Source organism: Chiloscyllium plagiosum, unplaced genomic scaffold, assembly GCF_037043375.1.
Source record: "Chiloscyllium plagiosum isolate Xiang-an unplaced genomic scaffold, Cpla_swu_hap1 HiC_scaffold_19, whole genome shotgun sequence".
Taxonomy (NCBI): Eukaryota; Metazoa; Chordata; class Chondrichthyes; order Orectolobiformes; family Hemiscylliidae; genus Chiloscyllium; species Chiloscyllium plagiosum.
In genome coordinates, this window is record NW_028270157.1 from 45,866,871 (window position 1) to 45,888,211 (window position 21,341).

The 21,341-nt window shown below is 44.3% G+C and overlaps 1 protein-coding gene across 1 annotated transcript in view; it reads right to left on the reverse strand.

Moving 5' to 3' along the window:
* Window positions 1-21,341, reverse strand: part of LOC122559375 (polyglutamylase complex subunit TTLL1-like) — an 88,568-nt gene that overhangs the window by 64,922 nt on the left and 2,305 nt on the right. The window contains exon 3 of the mRNA XM_087997296.1: window positions 18,502-18,656. Within this exon, the coding sequence (XP_087853422.1) occupies window positions 18,502-18,614 (113 nt within the window). The 5' untranslated portion in view covers window positions 18,615-18,656. The remainder of the gene's footprint in view (window positions 1-18,501; window positions 18,657-21,341) is intronic.

A 21,341-nucleotide genomic window follows, 5' to 3' on the forward strand; every position in this document is an offset into this window, starting at 1 on the left:
GCTGGGTGTGTATTAGCAAAACTGGGAGGCGGGACCTATCCTCCGTGTTGCTCAGGGAGCAGGTTGACAGAGTCAAGGAGACCAAGATACAGATCCCTGATCGGGGGTTGGGGAAAGAGCAAGACCGACAGGGAACGGTCGTGCTCCCTAAAGTGCCATCTGTATACGAAGAGGTAGAAGGACAGATTAAACTCCCTGATGTTACACAAAACCTGTTTATTGATCTCACCTCTAGAATAGCCACTGTTTTAAATGTTAGCAATTGCTGGGTCTGTGGGGGGCCGCATATGTCGGAACAATGGCCGTGGACTGGTCAAAGCTTAGACATAGGGGAATTGCTGCAAACCACTTGGACTCGTGACAACGACAGAAAAAGCCAGGGGTGGAGACTGACAAACAGCCCTGAGGGCCAGTTCTGTATTGAAGGCAAGGGAACCGTGAAGGTAGGGATTAGCCCCTGTCAGAATATATTGGATGCAACCACGCGAGTATGGTGGCCTGAGAATATTGCTTGGTACATTGCAAACCGAGATCATCAAAATTGCATTCGGTTACGTTCTGATTCCTCCTCTTACGAGCTCAGTGCTGACTCTTCCGATGGCATGAAAAGAGTGTGGAGCGGTGGTTGTCAGGGGAATCAATGCTGGAATAATCCTGTCCAGACTCTGCCACGGGGTCAACAATCCGAATACTGGAATTGCAGTGGTCCTGGTCCTTATGAGGGCGTCCCTGGGGTAAAGGAGTTGTGGGATGACGTTGTGAGGCAGGGAGGGCCTGCTCCAGATGGCCTATTTTGGATATGCGGTAATCAGGCATACTCCAAACTGCCCATGGGATGGGCTGGGGTATGCTTCCTGGGTCTAATACGACCTGCGTTCTTCCTATTACCCCGGGAGGAAGGCGATGATTTGGGAGTTAAACTCTTTGACTCCCTGCGTAGGTCGCCAAGGGATATCCAAGTCGGTGATTGGGGGGATGAGTGGCCACCGGCCCGGATTATTGAATACTATGGGCCGGCTACTTGGGCACAGGACGGATCATGGGGATATCGTACTCCTATCTATATGCTAAATCGAATTATCAGGCTCCAAGCAGTCGTAGAGGTCATTACTAACCGGACTGCTCTGGCCCTAGAGCTGTTGGCTCAGCAGCAGGATCAGATGAGGGCTGCTATATATCAAAACCGACTTGCCTTGGATTATCTGTTGGCCTCGGAGGGGGGTGTGTGCGGGAAATTTAACCTGACAAACTGCTGTCTAGAAATTGACGATAATGGTAAAGCGTTTTTGAAAATTTCCGATGAAATTCGGAGATTGGCCCATGTGCCAGTACAATCTTGGCGTCCTCTTAGTGGCATCGGATGGTGGGATGGTCTCCTAGGTGGTAGCTGGTGGCGCACGGCGTTGCTGGTGGTTGGGGGCGGCATGATTCTTCTTCTCGTATTACCCTGCCTAACTCCCTGTATTCAGTTTTTAATTCAGAAAAATATTTCCCGACTCCAGGCAGTGGTGGTTCCACAACATGGGACACGGGAACTTAAAGTGATGTTGCTGCGAAAGACCAAGGATTTCCCGGGCCCTTGAGGGAAGGGGGGGGGGGCTTATCTTGGTCAGGCACATCTTAAAGAAAGAAAAGGGTGGAATTGTAAGAGGTAATTTCGGTTTAAACTTTAAGATGTGCCTGGACCACAGACTGATCTATAATAAAAGACAAAACCTTTGTTTCTTTTCTAACAACCATTTTATATACTCAAAAGTAGAGTAGTTTAAATTGTGCAGAATGCTGACAATTTGTGAGCTATAGTAAAAGCATGCAGGCTCTTGATTAATGAAGCCATTCACACAGCAGAGAAGGATGAGTCCTTCGCTGATAAGACTCCAGGATGGGAGTACGACTTGAGACATCTGTTTCAAGATTAAAGCTTTTGACTGATAAGACTACAGGGTGAGAAAAACAACAAACTTTGGAGACTCTGGAGCCTTTTGTTGCAGACTTTGTGATAAAAATAATGATGTTTTTAAGAATGTGAACCTCATGGCTTGTTGGAGCCAAGGAGAGGAGGGACTTGTCCTATAAATAATGGAGACTTTGTAAGCCTCAGCGCGCCTTTTCTTTAAGGGTGCCCGACTCTGCAGACTTGACTTGTTAATAAAACTTTGTTTTCCTGAATTTGTCTAGAGCGATTATTGAGAAGCGATTTTCGTTTCTAACATCTGAGAAATTCATAGGGAGATGGGACAGCAATATGCTAGGCTGCCAGATTTGATTTGATGGTATAGGCCTGGAAGTGGAAATTGAACTTATGACCTTTTGACTCAGAAGCAAGAATGTTATCACTGAGCAACAAGTTACAGACAAAAAAAAACTGCAGATGCTGGAATCAAAAGTAGACAAGGCGGGGGCTGGAATAACTTAGCAAGCCAGGCAGCACCAGGAGGTGGTGAAGTCGACGTTTCGAGTATAACTTCCTCAGGAATGGAGGTGGGGTAGGGGGAGCTGCAGATAAAGGGTGCGGAAGGGCTATGGTTGGGGAGAGGGGCAGAATGGTGAGGTAATGGTAGGTGAATACAGGTGGTGGGTCGATGGGAGGAATGAATGCAGTTGGTAGCTAGAAGGAAGGGTTGGTCAGAGGGAAGAAAGGGAGGAATCGGAGCTGGAAGAGGAGTCGGGGGGTGGGTGGGAAGGTTATTTAAAATTGAAGAACTCAGTGTTGAGTCCTCCAGGCTGTCGGCTGCCCAGGTGGAAGATGAACTGTTGTTCCTCCAATTTGTGGTCTGATTCGCTGTGGCAATGGAGGAGACCAAGGATGGACATGTCGGAAAGGGAATGGGAAGAGGAATTGAAATGGGTACTGACTGGGAGGTCAGGGGTGGAATCAATGACTGCATTGGTGCTGCATCCTGCACCCAGACTGAACTGGAGCAGTTCATTGATTTTGCCAACAACTTCCACCCTGCACTTAAATTTACTTGGTCTACCTTGGATACCACCCTCCCCTTTCATGACCTGTCCATTTATATCTCCAGCAACGGTTTACGGATTGAAATTTATTACAAACCCACAAACTACCTGGAGTACATCTCCTTCCAACCAATATCCTTCAAAAACTCCATCCTGTTTTCCCAATTCCTCCGTCTCTGTTACTTGTGCTCTGACAAGACGTTCTATTCCCAAGCATCCCAGATATCCAGCTATTTTAAACAATGTGCTTCCCTCCCCACCCCGCTGTCATCCAGACGTCGCTCCACTGCATCTCCTCCATTCCCTGCTCCACTGCTCTAAACACCCCCCAAACATAATAAAGACAGGGTCCCTCTTGTCCACACTTTCCATCCCACTAATCTATGCATCCAATGTGTCATCTTCAGACACTTCTGCCACCTCCAAGTAGACACTACCACCCAGAACATCTCCCCCTCCCAACCCCTCTCTGCCTTCCCTTCGCCGCTCCTTGGTTTGTGGCAACCCTCCTCCGAACCCCGGTACCTTCCCCTGAAACCGTAAAAGATGGAAAACCTGCCGGCATACCACCTCCCTCACCTCCATCCAGGGCCCCACCCAGTCCTTCCAGGTGAAACAGAGATTCATCTGCCTCTCCTCCAAACTAATTTACTGTATCCAGTGCTTCTGGGATACATCAGTGAGACCAAACATTAATTTAGGGAACATATTGTCAAACATCTCAGCCAGGACCGTAAGGGCCAGCCTGACCTCCCTGTCACTGCCCATTTCAATTCCCCTTCCCACTCCCTCTCTGACATGTCCATCCTCAGTTTCCTCCATTGCCACAGTGAATCAGACTGCAAATTGGAGGAACAACACCACATTTCCCACCTGGGCAGCCTACAGCCTGGAGGACTCAACACTGAGTTCTCCAATTTCAAATACACTCCCTTCCCATCCCACCTCTTCCCTTCCATCCCTCCAACCTACCCTTCCTTCTAGCTATCAACCAGATTCATTCCTCTCATCGACCAAGCAGGTTGTACCCACCATCTGTATTCACCTAGCACTACCTCACTACACCGCCCCTCTCCCCACTTATAACCTTTCCCCCGCCACCATCTGCAGCCCCCCCTATCCCCACCCCAGTCCTGAAAAAGGGTTAAACCCAAAGTGTTGACTTCTCCACCTCCTGATATTGCTTGGCTTGCTGTGTTCTTCCAGCCTCCTCCTTGTCTATCCCTGAGCAACAAGATAGGAAAAGTTACATTGTTGGTAGGCAATCAAGTTTAATTTGATTTTAAAGCACAGTAAGTACAAGTTAAAGTGGCACCCCAGTAAAGATGGTGTATCAGCAAGATAAGCTGGTATCAAAGCTGCACTGCTCATACCTGCCACTATGGCGCAAACCACATTTCCAAACTCTGGAATTGTAGTAATTAGTGAAGGGAATGGCTCCAAAGTAATTTTAGTCAACAGACATTGGCAGAGCTGAAACATCCACTACATCAAGGCCAATATTTTACATGAAGAAAATGCAAAAATTGAACATCCTTATAACAGATACTTCAAATAATCTAATATAAACTAGCAAAATGAAGAATTTCAGAGTCAGAATAAATATATGTAATGCATAAAAACATCTTGATGTATTTTTCACAAATGCTGCCAGACCTGCGGAGTTTTTCCAGCAGTATCTGTGTTTATTTCAGATTTCCACCATCCACAGTTGTTTGTTTTATAATACGTCTTTAGATTAGATTCCCTACAGTGTGGAAACAGGCCCTTTGGCCCAACCAGTCTACACCAACCCTCCGAAGACTAACTACCCAGACCCATTTCCCTCTGACTAATGCACCCAATACTATGGACAATTGAGCATGGCCAATTCACCTGACCTGCACATCTTTGGACTGTGGGAGGAAACCGGAGCACCCGGAGGAAACCCACACAGACACGGGGAGAATGTGCAAACTCCACACAGTCACCCGAGGCTGGAATCGAACCAAGGACCCTGGCGCTGTGAGGCAGCAGTGCTAACCACTCAGCCACCGTGCGTCTTGATCAATACTTCAAGAAAGCAGTTCTGAGGAAGGGTCACTTGACCCGAAAAGTTAACCCTGATTTCTCTCCACACATGCTGCCAGATCTGCTGAGCTTTTGCAGCAATGTCTGTTTTTGTTGGTGAAGCCTTAAATGAAAATGCTTATCTTGATTTGGAATGTTTATTATTGTGCAAGAAATAGAAGACATCATTAAATTTGATTAGATTACTTACAGTGTGGAAACAGGCCCTTCGGCCCAACAAGTCCACACTGACACGCAACTCACCCAGATCCATTCCCCTACATTTACCCCTTCACCTAACACTATGGGCAATTTAGCATGGCCAATTCACCTAACCTGTACATATTTGGACTGTGGGAGGAAACTCACGCAGACACAGGGAGAATGTGCAAACTCCACACAGACAGCCGCCTGAGGTGGGAATTGAACCTGGGTCTCTAGCATTGTGCCACCGTGCTACCCACAGTGGAACATCTAAAACAACTAAATTGGGAAAAGTATTTTTACAACACTTTATTAATAGTGCTCTTAAGGGTGTCTTGCTGAGCTTGCACATGAAATACATTCCCAAAACCAATAAGATCAGACTAAGCAAACATGGCAGCAAATAGATTGACAAAGTACACAGTAACAATTTCATGAATCATATTGAAATAGCCAAAATGAGGTTGAAAGAAATCTAGGATTCTTAGTTGATTCATATCAAACATGCCCAAGCAATGCAAAGCAATATTTACAAAAACTGATAGGATGTTGGACTATGAAGTTAAAACAATGGAAAATACGTCCGAGGAAATATAACCAACCTGGATACTGTCATGGGGAGGCTGAGAAAGCTTAGGGAATGAGCTTCTGAGAGTGGAATATGTGATTGTTAGCTGTACAGACACAGTTCACTCACAATTTAAGAGAATGAGAAACAACCTCATTGAAGCATACAAGATCGTTAAAAATCACACAACACCAGGTTATAGTCCAACAAGTTTAATTGGAAGCACTAGCTTTCGGAGCGCTGCTCCTTCATCCGGTGGTTGTCACAACTTCCTGATGAAGGAGCGGTTCTCTGAAAGCCAGTGCCTCCAATTAGACCTGTTGGACTATAGCCTGGTGTTGTGTGATTTTAAATTTTGTACACCCCAGTCCAACACCAGCATCTCCAAATCATTACAAGATTGTTAGGATACTTGATAGCTAGATGCAAGAAGATATTTCCCATTGTGGGAAAGTCTGGAACCAGCAGGCATAATTTCAGAACAAAGAGTTAATTTAAGACAAAGATGAGGAAGTATTTCTTCTTTCAGAGGGGAGTGACTCTGTGGAATTCTTTACTGTACAGGGCTGTCAAGGGTGGTTGTTAAGTATATTCAAGGTTGAGACAGATAAATGTTTAATCAGTAAGGGAATCAATGGTTCAGTGGAAAGGGAGGAAAGTGGAGTTAAGATTATCAGATCAGCCATGAGTTGAATCAAAACTGAGTAGTGGAGCAGTCTCAATGGGCTGAATAGCCTACTTTGGCACCTATGTCTTTATTTTTTTCAAATTAAAGGCAGGAACAGAACTGGAAACTTAGTAAAAAGTAGTTTACAGGCTGATATCTGGACATTCTTCTTTACAGCAAGAATGATCGATGTCTGGAATAAACATATTGATCCACCAATGGGGTTGAAAACCTGGGAATCATTTGGCTAATGTAATGCCACTGTTTAAGAAAGGTGGTAAGGACAAGCCAGGGAACTATAGACCAGTGAGCCTGATGTTGGTGATGGGCAAGTTGTTGGAGGGAATCCTGAAGGACAGGATTTTCATGTATTTGGAAAGGCAAGGACTGATTAGAGATAGTCAACATGGCTTTGTGCAATGGGAAATCATATCTCACAAACTTGATTGAGTTTTTTGAAGAAGTAGCAAAGAGGATTGATGAGGGCAGAGCAGTAAATGTGGTCTATATGGATTTTATTAAGGCGTTTCACAAGGTTCCCCATGGGAGACTGGTGAACAAGGTTAGATCTCATGGAATACAGGGAGAACTAGCCATTTGGATACAGAACTGGCTCAAAGGTAGAAGACAGAGGGTGGTGGTGGAGGATTGTTTTTCAGACTGGAGGCCTGTGACCAGTGGTATGCCACAAAGATTGGTGCTGAGTCCATTACTTTTGGTCATTTATATAAATGATTTGGATGTGAGCCTAAGAGGTACAGTTAGTAAGTTTGCAAATGACACCAAAATTAGAGGTGTAGTGGACAGCGAAGAAGGTTATCTAGGATTACAAGATCTTGATCAGATGGGCCAATGGGTTGAGGAGTGGCAGTTGGAGTTCAATTTAGATAAATGTGAGGTGCTGCATTTTGGGAAAGCAAATAAAGGCAGGACATATACACTTAATGGTAAGGTCTGAGGGAGTGTTGCTGAACAAAGAGACCTTGGAGTGCAGGTTCATAGTTCCTTGAAAGTGGAGTCGCAGGTAGATAGGACAATGAAAAAGGCATTTGGTATGCTTTCCTTTATTGGTCAGAGTATTGAGTACAGGAGTTGGAAGGTCATGTTGCAGCTGTACAGGACATTGGTTAGGCCACTTTTGGAATATTGCGTGCAATTCTGGTCTCCTTCCTTTTGGAAGGATGTTGTAAAACTTGGAAAGGTTCAGAAAAGATTTACAAAGATGTTACCAGGGTTGGAACATTTGAGCTAGAGGGAGAGGTTGAATAGGCTGGGGCTGTTTTCCCTGGAACGTCGGAGGCTGAGGGGTGACCTTATAGAGGTTTATAAAATCATGAAGGCATGGATAGGGTAAATAGGCAAGATCTTTTCCCTGGGGTGGGGGAGGGCATAGGTTTAAGGTGAGAGGGGAAAGATATAAGAGACAGAGGGTGGTGCGTGTGTGGAATGAGAAGCCAGAGGAAGTGGTGGAGGTTGGTACAATTGCAATATTTAAAAGGCATCTGGATGGGTATATGAGTAGGAAGGTTTAGGAGAGATATGGGCCAAGTGCTGGCAGGTGGGACTTGATCGATTTAAGATATCTGGTCGGCATGGATGAGTTGGACCGAAGGGTCTGTTTCCTTGCTGTACATCTCTATGACTCTATGACTGTATGAGTTGGATGCTTCAATAGCAGGACAGCAGGGTCTCTCTGATTGGATGAATTCACATTGTGGATAACATCCTATCTGCAACTATCTTCAATAGGTCGCTATAGCTCTGCTTACTAACATTGGTGTGAAGGTGCCAGTGTTGGACTGGGGTGGACAAAGTTAAAAATCACACAACACCAGATTATAGTCCAACAGGGTTATTGGAAGTACAAGCTTTCAGAGTGCTGCTCCTTCATCAGGGAGCTAGTGGGACAGGATCATAGGACACAGAATTTATAGTAAAAAAATCAAAGTGTCATCACATTGATGCAACGTATTGAGCAAACCTAGATTGCTCTTAAGTGTTTAAGCACTTAAAATGGGTTGCAATTTTCGATTCATTAATATGTAAATGCCAGAATTCCTTTCAAGTCACATTTCCGAGATAACTTAAGGTTTTAAAAAAAGAGGGTGACATCTCAGCTCAGACAATGCATTAAAAGTGTAAGGTTAGAGTCTATTTCCAAAGTAGGAATTTATAAAATGTCACATGGACTGACTGGTTACAAACTTTGTGCTTTTTGAACAAAATAGCATGTATTTGAAAATGCAAATTAACCCCATAGATTTATATGTGTGTGTGTGCTTGCATGAGGGACAGAGAGAGTGAGAGTGTGTGCGTGTGCGCGTGCGAGTGTGATGGAGTATATGCCTGTGAGAGAGTGTGCGCATGAGTGTCTGTGTGTATGTGTGTGTGTGTATTGGATTGTATAGTGGGGTCCCCTGTCGTGTGAAATGAAAACAAGATCCCAGTTGAGGCCATCATCATGGGTACCGAACTTGGCTATCAGCCTCTGCTAAGCGACTTTGCATTCTTGCATATTCCGAAGTAGTCTTGGAGGATGGTCACCTTAAGACCTGAGGCCGAATGTCCTTGACTGCTGAAGTGTTCCCGACTGGGAGGGAACATCCCTGAGTGGCAATTGTTGCACGAGGTCCATTCATCCATTGTTGTAGCATCTAGTTGATCTCGTCAATGTCCCATGCCTCGGGGAATCCTTGCTTACAGTATATGAGACAGACAATGTTAGTCACATGAGTATATGCCGCACATGCGGTGGGTGGAGTCCCCACATGTAAAGGTAGTATCTATATCGATACTCTGACATGTCTTGCTGTTGTAGCCATGACAGGGTTGTACGATGTTGTGGTCAATGTTGTTCTGAAGGCTGGGCAGTTTGCTGCAAACAATGATCTGTTTAAGGTTTGGCAGTTGCTTAAAGGTGAGAAGAGGAGGCGTAGGAAAGATTTTGGTGAAGTACTCATCCTCATCGATAATGTGTTGCAGGCCGTGAAGAACATAGCGTAATTTCTCTGCTCCCTGGAAGTACTGGACAACGAAGGGTCCCCTATCGGTCGTATCTCGTGTCTGCCTCCTGAGGAGGTCATTATGTTTCTCACTATGGCTTGCTGGCAATCGATAAGTTTGGCATCATATCCTGTTCTTATGAGGGCATCCTTCAACATCTTCAGGTGTCCATCACATCCCTTCTCATCTGAACAGATCCTGTCTATGCATTGGGCTTGTCCATAGGGGATGACTGTTTTAAGATGTTTAGGGTGGAAGTTTGAGAAGGGCAGCATTGTGAGGTTATCCGTAGGTTTGTAGTAGGGTGAGGTACTGAGGCGCCCAACCTGGATGGAGATGCATGTGTCTAAGAATGAGACAGATACTAAAGAGTAGTCCGTGGTAAGTCTGATGATGGGATGAAACTTGTTGATATCACTGTGCGGTTGTTCCAGTGACTCTTCGCCATGAATCCTCAGGAAGAAAATATTGTGAATATATCTGGTGTATAGTTTTGGTTGGAGGTCCTGTGCAGAAAACAAGTCTTGATCGAATTTGTGCATAAAGATGTTGGCATTTTGGAATGTAAGTTTAGTCCCCATGGCTATATCATGTGTCTGGATGAAGAACTAGTTGTCTAACATGGAAATGTTATGGTTGAGGATGAAGCAGATGAGTCGTAAGATGGTGCCTGGAGATTCGTAAGTAGTTGGTACTGAGTACTGAGTTTGTTGCAGCAATGCCGTCATTGTGGAGGATGCTGGTATAGAGTGCTGAAATGTCCATTATGACAAGGAATGTTCCTGGTCGACTGGACCCCACTACACTGTATACACACACATACACACATTCTTACACACTCATTGCTCATGCAGCCATCTCTCATGCCCACAGTCTCTCTCAGACATGTACATATACACTCCCACACTCACACTCACGCGCATACCCTCTCACAGGCATATACTCAGTCACGCTGATACACACACACACGCTATTTAGTTCAAAAAGCACACAATCTGTAGGCAGTCAGTCACACCTTTAAGACATTCTCTGAGCTGAGATGTCACCTTTTTTTTGAAACCTTACGTTGTCTCGGGAATGTGACTTGAAAAATGTTCCTGGATTTACATATTAATGAATCCAGACCTGCAACCCATACTAAGTGATTAATTGTTCAATTAATCGCATCAGTTGTATGATACTCTGATCTTTTACTATAAATTCTGTGTACTATGATCCTGCCCCATGAGCCACCTGATGAAGGAGCAGCGCTCCGAAAGCTAGTGCTTCCAAAGAAACCTGTTGGACTATAACCTGGTGTTGTGTTATTTTTACCTTTACTAACATTGGGCCTTTGCTTGTGGTCATTGCAAGTGCTGTCAAGCTGTTTGCCCCTTCTTATAATGACAAACAGTGTTTTACTGTTAGACTGCTGACTTCAAAATCTGTCAGAAGAGACTATTCTACATGTTGTTTGTTTTTCTTGTAAATCTACATGTCTACGAGTGAGAAATAAGCAAGATGTTATAATAAGATGGTTAGATGGTAACCCTGAACCTGGGGAAGATCCCTAGGTTGATCCTTCCCTATTTTCTCCATATCCTTATTTGCAAAGATGTCTAAGGCTTGTAATTTATTAGATTCTCAACCCTTCAGTTCAAATCAATGCCCTTGCATTGTTTGTTTTGTAGTAGAAACAGAACAGTAGTCTGAGTGGCAAGGTGCTGTTATTTGAAGAAGCACCATTTCAGTAAAAGCTATGTGCTAAATCTATAGCATATATAATATGTCATGCAGGTTGTAGTAACAATGCAGTTTACTGGAAAGTATACAAAGTTGGTTGGCCAGATGTTTTAAACTAATTTTATAATAACAACATTTGGAAAGATCAAAATTCTGAGATCCTCAACAATACGTTGCATCTTGAATGTGTATGAAACTAAAGTACAAAGAGTACAATAGGTGAATGGGGGTGGGGATGGAGGTGATAGGTCCGAGAGGAGGGTGGAGCGGATAGGTGGGAAGGGAGATTGGCAGGTAGGACAGGTCATGGGGACGGTGCTGATCTGGAAAGTTGGAACTGAGGTAAGGTGGAGGGAGGGGAAATGAGGAAGTCCACATTGAAGCCCTGGAGTTGAAATGTTCTGAGGCGGAAGATGAGGCATTCTTCCTCCAGGCCTCGAGTGGTGAGGGAGTGGTGGTGGAGGAGACCCAGGACCTCCATGTCCTCAGCAGAGTGGAAGGGGGAGTTGAAATGTTGGGCCACTGGGTGGTAGGGTTGATTAGTGCGGGTGTCCTGGAGATGTTCCCTGAAGCGCTCTGTGAGGAGGCGTCCAATCTCCCCAATGTAAAGGAGACCACATCCATAGCAGCGGATACAATACATGACATTGGTGGATATGCAGGTGAAACTTTGATGGATGTGGAAGGCTCCTTTGGGGCCTTGGATGGAGGTGAGGGAGGAGGTGTGGGCGCAGGTTTTGCAATTCCTGCAGTGGCAGGGAAGGATGCCAGGAAGGGAGGGTGGGTTGTTGGGGGGCATGGACCTGACCAGGTAGTCACGGAGGAAACGGTCTTTGTGGAAGGCGGAAAGGGGTGGGGAGGGAAATATATCTCTGGTGGCGGGATCCGTTTGGAGGTGGTGAAAATGTCGGCGGATGATGCAGTTTATGCGAAGGTTGGTGAGGTGGAAAGTGAGGACCAGGGGTGTTCTGTCCTTGTTATAGTTGGAGGGGTGGGGTTTGAGGGTGGAGATGCGGGATGTGGACGAGATGCATTGGAGGGCATCTTCAACCATGTGAGAAGGGAAATTGCGATCTCTAAAGAAGGAGGCCATCTGGTGTGTTCTGTGGTGGAACTGGTCCTCCTGGGAGCAGATACGGCGGAGATGGAGGAATTAGGAATACAGGATGGCATTTTTGCAGGAGGTAGGGTGGGAAGAGGTGTAATCCAGGTAGCTGTGGGAGTCGGTGGGTTTGTAAAAAATGTCAGTGTCAAGCCGGTCTTCATTAATGGAGATGGAAAGGTCCAGGAAGTGGAGGGAGGTGTCAGAGATGGTCCAGGTAAATTTAAGGTCGGGGTGATGGAGACCGATACAATTACAAAATTTGAAAAGTTAGAAATCACACAACATCAGGTTATAGTCCAACAGGTTTATTTGGAAGCACTAGCTTTCGGAGCGCTGCTCCTTCATCAGGTGGTTGTGCTTCCAAATAAACCTGCTGGGCTATAACCTGGTGTTAGGTGATTTTTAACTTTGTCCACCCCAGTCCAACAACAGCACCTCCGCATCGTAACATTTAAAAAGGCATCTGTATATGAATAGGAAGGGTTTAGAGGGATATGGGCCAAATAGACAATAGACAATAGGTGCAGGAGTAGGCCATTCTGCCCTTCGAGCCAGCACCACCATTCATTATGATCATGGCTGATCATCCTCAATCAGTTTCCTGTTCCTGCCTTATCCCCCAACCCTTGATTCCACTATCCTTCAGAGCTCTATCCAACTCTTTCTTGAAAGTATCCAGAGACTTGGCCTCCACAGCCTTCTGGGGCAGAGCATTCCACACACCCACCACTCTCTGGGTGAAGAAGTTTCTCTTCAACTCTGTTCTAAGTGGCCTACCCCTTATTTTTAAGCTGTGTCCTCTGGTTCGGGACTCACCCATCAGCAGAAACATGCTTCCTGCCTCCAGAGTGTCCAATCCTTTAATAATCTTATATGTCTCAATCAGATCCCCTCTCAACCTTCTAAACTCAAGCGTATACAAGCCCAGTTGCTCCAATCTTTCAGCGTAAGATAGTCCCGCCATTCCGGGAATTGATCTCGTGAACCTGCACTCCCTCAATAGCCAGAATGTCTTTCCTCCAATTTGGAGACCAAAACTGCACACAATATTCCAGGTGCGGTCTCACCAGGGCCCTGTACAGCTGCAGAAGGACCTCTTTGCCTCTATACTCAATTCCTCTTGTTATGAAGGCCAGCATGCTATTAGCTTTTTTCGCTGCCTGCTATACCTGCATGCTTGCTTTCATTGACTGATGTATAAGAACATCTAGATCTCGTTGTACTGCCCCTTTACCTAACTTGACTCCATTTAGGTAGTAATCTGCCTTCCTGTTCTTGCCACCAAAGTGGATAACCACACATTTATCCACATTAAACTGCATCTGCCATGCATCCGTCCACTCACCTAGCCTGTCCAGGTCACCCTGTATTCTCCTAACATTCTCCTCACATTTCACCCTGCCACCCAGCTTTGTGTCATCAGCAAATTTGCTAATATTACTTTTAATACCTTCATCTATATCATTAATGTACATTGTAAAAAGCTGCAGTCCCAGCACTGATCCCTGCGGCACATCATTTGTCACCACCTGCCATTCTGAAAGGGAGCCGTTTATCACTATCTTTGTTTCCTGTCAGCCAACCAATTTTCAATCCATGTCAGTATTTTGCCCCTAATACCATGTGCCCTAATTTTGCTCTCACTAACCTCCTATGTGGGTCTTTATCAAAGGCTTCCTGAAAGTCCGGGTATACTACATCCTCTGGATCTCCCTTGTCCATCTTTAGAGTTACACCCTCAAAAGATTCCAGAAGATTAGTCAAGCATGATTTCCCCTTCATAAATCCATGCTGACTCTGACCTATCCTGTTACTGCTATCCAGATGTGTTGTAATTTTGTCCTTTATAATTGACTCCAGCATTTTTCCACCACTGAAGTCAGACTAACTGGTCTATAATTCTCTGTTTTCTCTCTCCCTCCTTTCTTAAAAAGTGGGACAACATTAGCCACCCTCCAATCCGCAGGAACTGATCCTGAATTTATAGAACATTGGAAAATGATCACCAATGCATCTATGATGTCTAGAGCCACCTCCTTCAGTACCCTGGGATATAGACCATCAGGTCCCGGGGACTTATCAGCCTCCAGACCTAACAGTCTCTCCAACACCATTTCCTGCCTAATATAAATTCCCTTCAGTTCAGGTCCTTCAGCCACTATTACATCTGGGAGATTGCTCGTGTCTTCCCAAGTGAAATCATGGCAAATGGGATTAGATTAGGTTAGGATATTTGGTCAGCATGGACAAGTTGGACCAAAGGGTCTGTTTCCATGCTATGCATCTCTATGACTCAGTACATTGATATGGATCGGAAGATATGAGGGATAGTTTATCTTCTAAATTTCTAAATTCTTGGAAGTGCACGGTCGGATTAGAACAAGTCAGCACGGATTTAGTAAGGGGAGTCGTGCCTGACAAACCTGTTAGAATTCTTTGAAGAGATAAGAAGTAGGTTAGACCAGGGAAATCCAATGGATGTCCTCTATCTAGACTTGCAAAAGGCTTTTGATAAGGTGCCTCACGGGACGCTGCTGAGTAAGGTGAAGGCCCGTGTGTTCGAGGTGAGCTGCTGGGATGGATTGGAGATTGGCTGTCTGACAGAAGGCAGAGAGTTGGGATAAAATATTCTTTTTCGGAATGGCAGCTAGTGACAAATGGGGTCCCACAGGGTTCAGTGTTGGGGCCGCAGCTGTTCACTTTATATATTAATTATCTGGATGAAGAGACTGGGGCATTCTGGCGAAGTTAGCTGATGATACGAAGTTAAGCGGACAGGCAGGTAGGACTGAGGAGGTACAGAAGCTGCAGAAAGATTTAGACAGTTTAGGAGAGTGGTCCAGGAAATGGCTGGTGAAATTCAATGTGAGCAAGTGCGAGGTCTGGCATGGACTATTTTTTAAACGGTGAGAAAATTCCTCAAGCCAAAGTACAAAGGGATCTGGGAGTGCTAGTCCAGGATTCTCTAAAGGTTGATTTGCAGGTTGAGTCCGTGAATAAGACAGCAAATATAATGTTGTCACTTATCTCAAGAGGGTTGGAATATAAAAGCAGTGATGTGCTTCTGAGACTTTATAAAGCTCTAGTTAGGCTATATTTAGAATACTGTCTCCAATTTGGGCCCCACACCTCAGGAAGAACATACTGGCACTGGAGTGTGTCCAGCGGAGATTTACACGAATGATCCCTGGAATGATAGGGCTCACATATGATGATCAGCTGAGGATCCCGGGAGTGTATTCATTAGAGTTTAGAAGGTTGAGGGGAGATCTAATAGAAATTTACAAGATAATGCATGGCTTAGAAAGGATGGATGCTGGGAAGTTGTTTCTGTTCGGCAGGGAGACTAGGACCCATGGGCACAGCCTTAAAATTAGAGGGGGTCAACTTAGAACGGAAAAGAGGAGACATTTCTTCAGCCTGAGAGTGGTGGGCCTGTGGAATTCACTGCCACAGAGCGCAGTGGAGGCTGGGACGTTGGGTGTCTTCAAGGCAGAGATTGATAAATTCTTGATCTCACAAGGAAATAAGGGCTACGGGGAGGATGCGGGTAAGTGGAATTGAAACACCATCAGCCATGATTAAATGGCAGAGCAGACTCGATGGGCCGAATGGCCTTGCTTCCACTTCTATGTCTTATGGTCTTCTTTTCTCATCTCTTGGCTGCCTACAACAAAATGTAATTATGCAGATAGTGCTTTAACCCCTTTACTGCTGTAAACTTAAAGAACAGACATGGACCAGTTTTCTTGTAATTTGAGTCAAAGAAATGTTAAATTTTTAGCTTTCACAATTTCCGAATATAAATGTGACAAACACCCACTTTGAAAACAAACAGATGCTCACAAACAAGAAGATTATTATTAAAGCTCTAACATGCACTTAGACAAGTAATGGAGTAGAAAGAGAACAGTCACTTGTTTATATGGTCCTTAAGATGATTATTGAAATCATGTGGGCCTGAAAGATTCTCTCATGGTTCCCTGGAAACAATGGAGATTTACATTTCTGGCCATTTCAGTTAAAATTGAAGCCAAGTTCCTGGAGTAAAGAAATATAACTTTGCAAGAAAAATAATTGGTCACCCCTTTTCTCTGGCTAAGGTGATGTGAGAGGCAAAGTCCCTTATTGTGCTGGGGAAAAATATCCCCCAGTTTTATGTCCCAGACTGATTTGCTAGGCAGTCACTGTGGTTACTAATTCCCTCTCCAGCCACATTCAGCTATCTGACGGCACTATCGATGTACACTGAGGAAACTCGATTATCCGAATACCAATTATCCGAAAATCGATTACCTGAAGGAAATCTCAAGGTCCCGATAGAAACATTACATCAAAGATGTGTTTCCAGCGTCTTTTGTTTACAGTGATTAAACAGGCACTGTCTCCAAATGACTGACTGCCCGCCCTCTCTCTCTCTCCCCACTCTTTCCCTGGAATACACCCCCTACAGAGGGGTGTACCCTAACCCCCAAACTTCCCAGGAATAATCTCTCCAACATTGTCCGGTACAGGGTAAACATGGAACCTGTCAAAAAGTTGCAGTAAAAAGTTGTGAGTGTAGCTGTGTGTGGGTTTGTGCGCTATTTGGAGACTTATCCCACAAAGGCAGCAGCAGTCTTGTTGTTGGTGTGCAGTCCGGATGCCCCGGAGAGAGGCCGGGGGGTGGACAGGGCGCGGTGGGGGGGGCTGTGTTGTGCTGGGGGGGGCGGGGTTGGACTGGGTTGGGGGGGGGCAAGGTAGGACCAGGTTGGGGGGGGTCGGTGCTGGACGGGGAGGTGGTGATGGGGGCTGGGGCTCGCGCGTTGTGTGTGCTGCTACAGTCTCCTGAATAGGGAGCAGACTTTAAATCTCTGAGCCCCAGAGGAAAGGCATTTAATCGATTTTCTTAATAATCAATTAGTACCCACCCATCACGTTCGGATAATCGAGTTTCCACTGCTCCTTTGTTGATGTAATGATTGGAAGCCAAAGTATTGGACACACATATTTGATATCAAGGTTCCAGCTCTAATAATTCTCTCTGAATAATTTTATTTGTAATTCCATATTTGCAAGTCTAGTGGTCATTGCCATTTTAAATCTCCAGCACTGAATATTGAGGGGTAATCAATTAGCACCTGAGAGGACCATTTGTATTTTAAGCAATTTCCTTGAGATATGTTCAGGCACATTTGTATCCGCCTACCCAAAAACGACAAAGTAGATCATTTGATTCTGTTCAAGTCTATTTTGTGAAGGTACGGTGTTCATATTCCATATTGCTTTTTAAAAGTACAACGTCCATCTTTCATTAAGCGTTTACATGGCAGTAATAATATGATAAGCAATGAAAGGGCTGTAAGGTTCTGTGATATGTGGAAGTAACAGTAAAAGGTAACTCTGAAAGGTAGCACAAATATTTGAAGGATCTACGGTGAGGCAATCCACATACTGAGAATTCCTGCCACCATCTATTGGACAAGCTCTATTGCTATTCTTTTCAGTACGATGTTCTAGAGTTTCAGATACACTTTTCCTTATCTAACCATCTCAAGCAACAATACTGTATTTTCGCTTCACCGATGAGGGACTTTGGGAACTATACCATTCTATTACTTATTCTCAAACTCTGTCCAAAGCCCTCATATTTCCCACCCTTTGGCACTTCACCATCCTTCTGATGCAGCTTGCTGACAGTCTTTAGAAAAATTGAACTAAATGTTGTCTTTACAGAGTACTTTTGTGTACAATTCCCTTTCGTCTCCTAACCCTGTGAAACCACATTGTCAAAAGAAAATCTGGTTTTACAATTCAAGAAGAATTATACGGCAGCTGTTGGAACATCCTGAAAAACTGGAGAATTGACCAAATATAAAACGTTAGGTGAACTGGCCATGCTAAATTGTCCATGGCGTTCAGGGATGTATAGTCAGGGGTAAATATAGAGTAGTAGGGAAATGGGTCTGGGTCGGTTATTTTTTGGAGGGTTGATATGGACTTGTTGGGATAAATGGTCTGTTTACACACTGTAGGATTCTATGAATTCTACTTTGCTCCAGATATCCTTCTTCACCATCTGATCTTAAAATTCCTGCAGCATGCTCGCGATATATCAAAATTGCACAGAGTAGATGCTTTCAAAAAATTCTGGTACTATTGTTTTTGATTCATAATTCCAATGTCTGTATATTCAGTAATCAAATCAGAATCGACTGATTTACTATTCTACAGTTTACTCACCAATAAAAATTCCAGTCCTCATTTGCCGACACCTGGATCCAGCCTCTTTTTTCAAAGTTATTTAAAAGCACAGATTTATCAATGTCTGTTACCCATTTCACTTTTCCTGTCATGATTATTCTGATGAATGTGAACTATCACAGATTCAGTTAACCCTGTGAATGAAAGAAATGAAGTGCACTCATGACAACATAAAAATAGATAGAAATCTGTACAAACCATAAATATTATTGACTTATTGCAAAATTTTAATTTTAAATTTAAGGATTTTTGTTATTTCATGAGGGAAAATTCTTAATGTTATCATGCTTTTGTTCCAGATTAATTAATGAATATGAATGCGTTCAAAATTTCATTGTAGCTGTTTCTATATTATAAGTCAGTTTTGAAACTCTGTAGATAAAACGTATCTGAAGTACATGTGACTCCTGTTTCATATTAGCATGGTTGATATTTAATTCTCCTCTGGTGTGACTAAGTAAGCCCCTCAATTATATTAAAATGCTCAATGAGAAGGTCAACTGCCACTTCCTTAAGGAGAAATCAGATAAGCAAAAAATTCCAGTTTTGCTAGTGATGAGCATATGTCCAGAATGAATATTTGAAAATGTTGAGAGAAGTACATTTTGCCAGTAGCAAATTGGATTGCCCGTGTATCTTATATATAGTATAACTTCTAGTAGAGTATTTTAATAGCATTTTTACTGTGGTGTCCACTGCAGTAAAGTATACATATAATGCAGGCTGACATTCCACTGCAGTACTGAGGGAATGAAATTCTACCATTTTTATGAAACGTTAAAAAAGCGTCCATGCTGGGTACCCTTAAAGTTTGTGCGAAGATTTGTAGCTCGGGTGCTCGTTGTTGTGGTTCTGTTCGCCGAGCTGGAAGTTTTTGTTGCAAACGTTTCGTCCCCTGGCTAGGCGACATCATCAGTGCTTGGGAGCCTCCTGCGAAGCGCTTCTTTGATGTTTCCTCCGGTGTTTATAGGGGTCTGTCCCTGCCGCTTCCGGTTGTCAGTTTCAGCTGTCCGCTGTAGTGGTTGGTATATTGGGTCCAGGTCGATGTGTTTGTTGATGGAGTTTGTGGATGAATGCCATGCCTCTAGGAATTCCCTGGCTGTTCTCTGTCTGGCTTGCCCTATGATAGTAGTGTTGTCCCAGTCGAATTCATGTTGCTTGTTGTCTGCGTGTGTGGCTACTAAGGATAGCTGGTCGTGTCGTTTCGTGGCTAGTTGATGTTCATGAAGGCGGATTGTTAGGTGTCTTCCTGTTTGTCCTATATAGTGTTTTGTGCAGTCCTTGCATGGTATTTTGTACACTACATTCGTCTTGCTCATGTTGGGTATCGGGTCCTTCGTTCTGGTGAGTTGTTGTCTGAGCGTGGCTGTTGGTTTGTGTGCCGTTATGAGTCCTAGGGGTCTCAGTAGTCTGGCAGTCAGTTCCGAGATGCTCCTGATGTATGGTAGTGTGGCTAGTCCTTTTGGTTGTGGTATGTCCTCGTTCTGTGGTCTTTCTCTTAGGCATCTGCTGATGAAGTTGCGCGGGTATCCGTTTTTGGCGAATACCTTGTATAGGTGTTCCTCTTCTTTTTGCAGTTCTGGTGTACTGCAGTGTGTTGTGGCCCTTTTGAATAGTGTCCTGATGCAGCTTCGTTTGTGTGTGTTGGGGTGGTTACTTTCATAGTTTAGGACTTGGTCTGTGTGTGTGGCTTTCCTGTATACTCTTGCAGTGAATTCTCCGTCTGGTGTTCTCTGTACCATCACGTCTAGGAATGGGAGTTGGCTATCCTTTTCTTCTTCTCTCGTGAATCGGATTCCTGTGAGTGTGGCGTTGATGATCTGGTGTGTTTTTTCTATTTCCGTGTTTTTAATAATTACAAACGTGTCATCGACATATCTGACCCAGAGTTTGGGTTGAATTTGTGGTAGGACTGTTTGTTCTAACCTTTGCATAATTCCCTCTGCTATGAGTCCCGAGATTGGTGATCCCATGGGTGTTCCGTTGATTTGTTCGTATATCTGGTTGTTGAATGTGAAGTGTGTTGTGAGGCACAAGTCCAGTAGTTTAAGTATGCCGTCTTTGTTGATAGGTTCAGCGTCCTGTTTTCTGTTCTGTATGTCCAGTAGGTTGGCTATTGTTTCTCTGGCTAGGGTTTTGTCAATCGAAGTGAACAGTGCCGTCACGTCGAATGATATCATGGTTTCTTCTTTGTCTATGTGTATATTTCTGATGATGTCCAAGAATTCCTGTGTTGATTGTATAGCGTGTTTGGATCCGCTGACCAGGTGTTTCAGTTTCTGTTGTAGTTCTTTGGCCAGTTTGTATGATGGTGTCCCTGGTAGTGATACTATGGGTCTGAGTGGGATGTCTGGTTTGTGTACTTTAGGTAATCCATAGAATCTGGGGGTGTTGTTGCTTTCCGGTTTCATTCTTTGTAGGTCAGCTCTGGTTATCTGTCCGTTTTTTTGTAGATTCCTTAGTGTGTTATTTATCCGATACCCAACATGAGCAAGACAAATGTTGTGTATAAAATACCATGCAAGGACTGCACTAAACACTATATAGGACAAACAGGAAGACAGCTAACAATCCGCATATATGAACATCAACTAGCCACGAAACGACACGACCAGCTATCCTTAGTAGCCACACACGCAGACAACAAGCAACATGAATTCGACTGGGACAACACTACTATCATAGGGCAAGCCAGACAGAGAACAGCCAGGGAATTCCTAGAGGCATGGCATTCATCCACAAACTCCATCAACAAACACATCGACCTGGACCCAATATACCAACCACTACAGCGGACAGCTGAAACTGACAACCGGAAG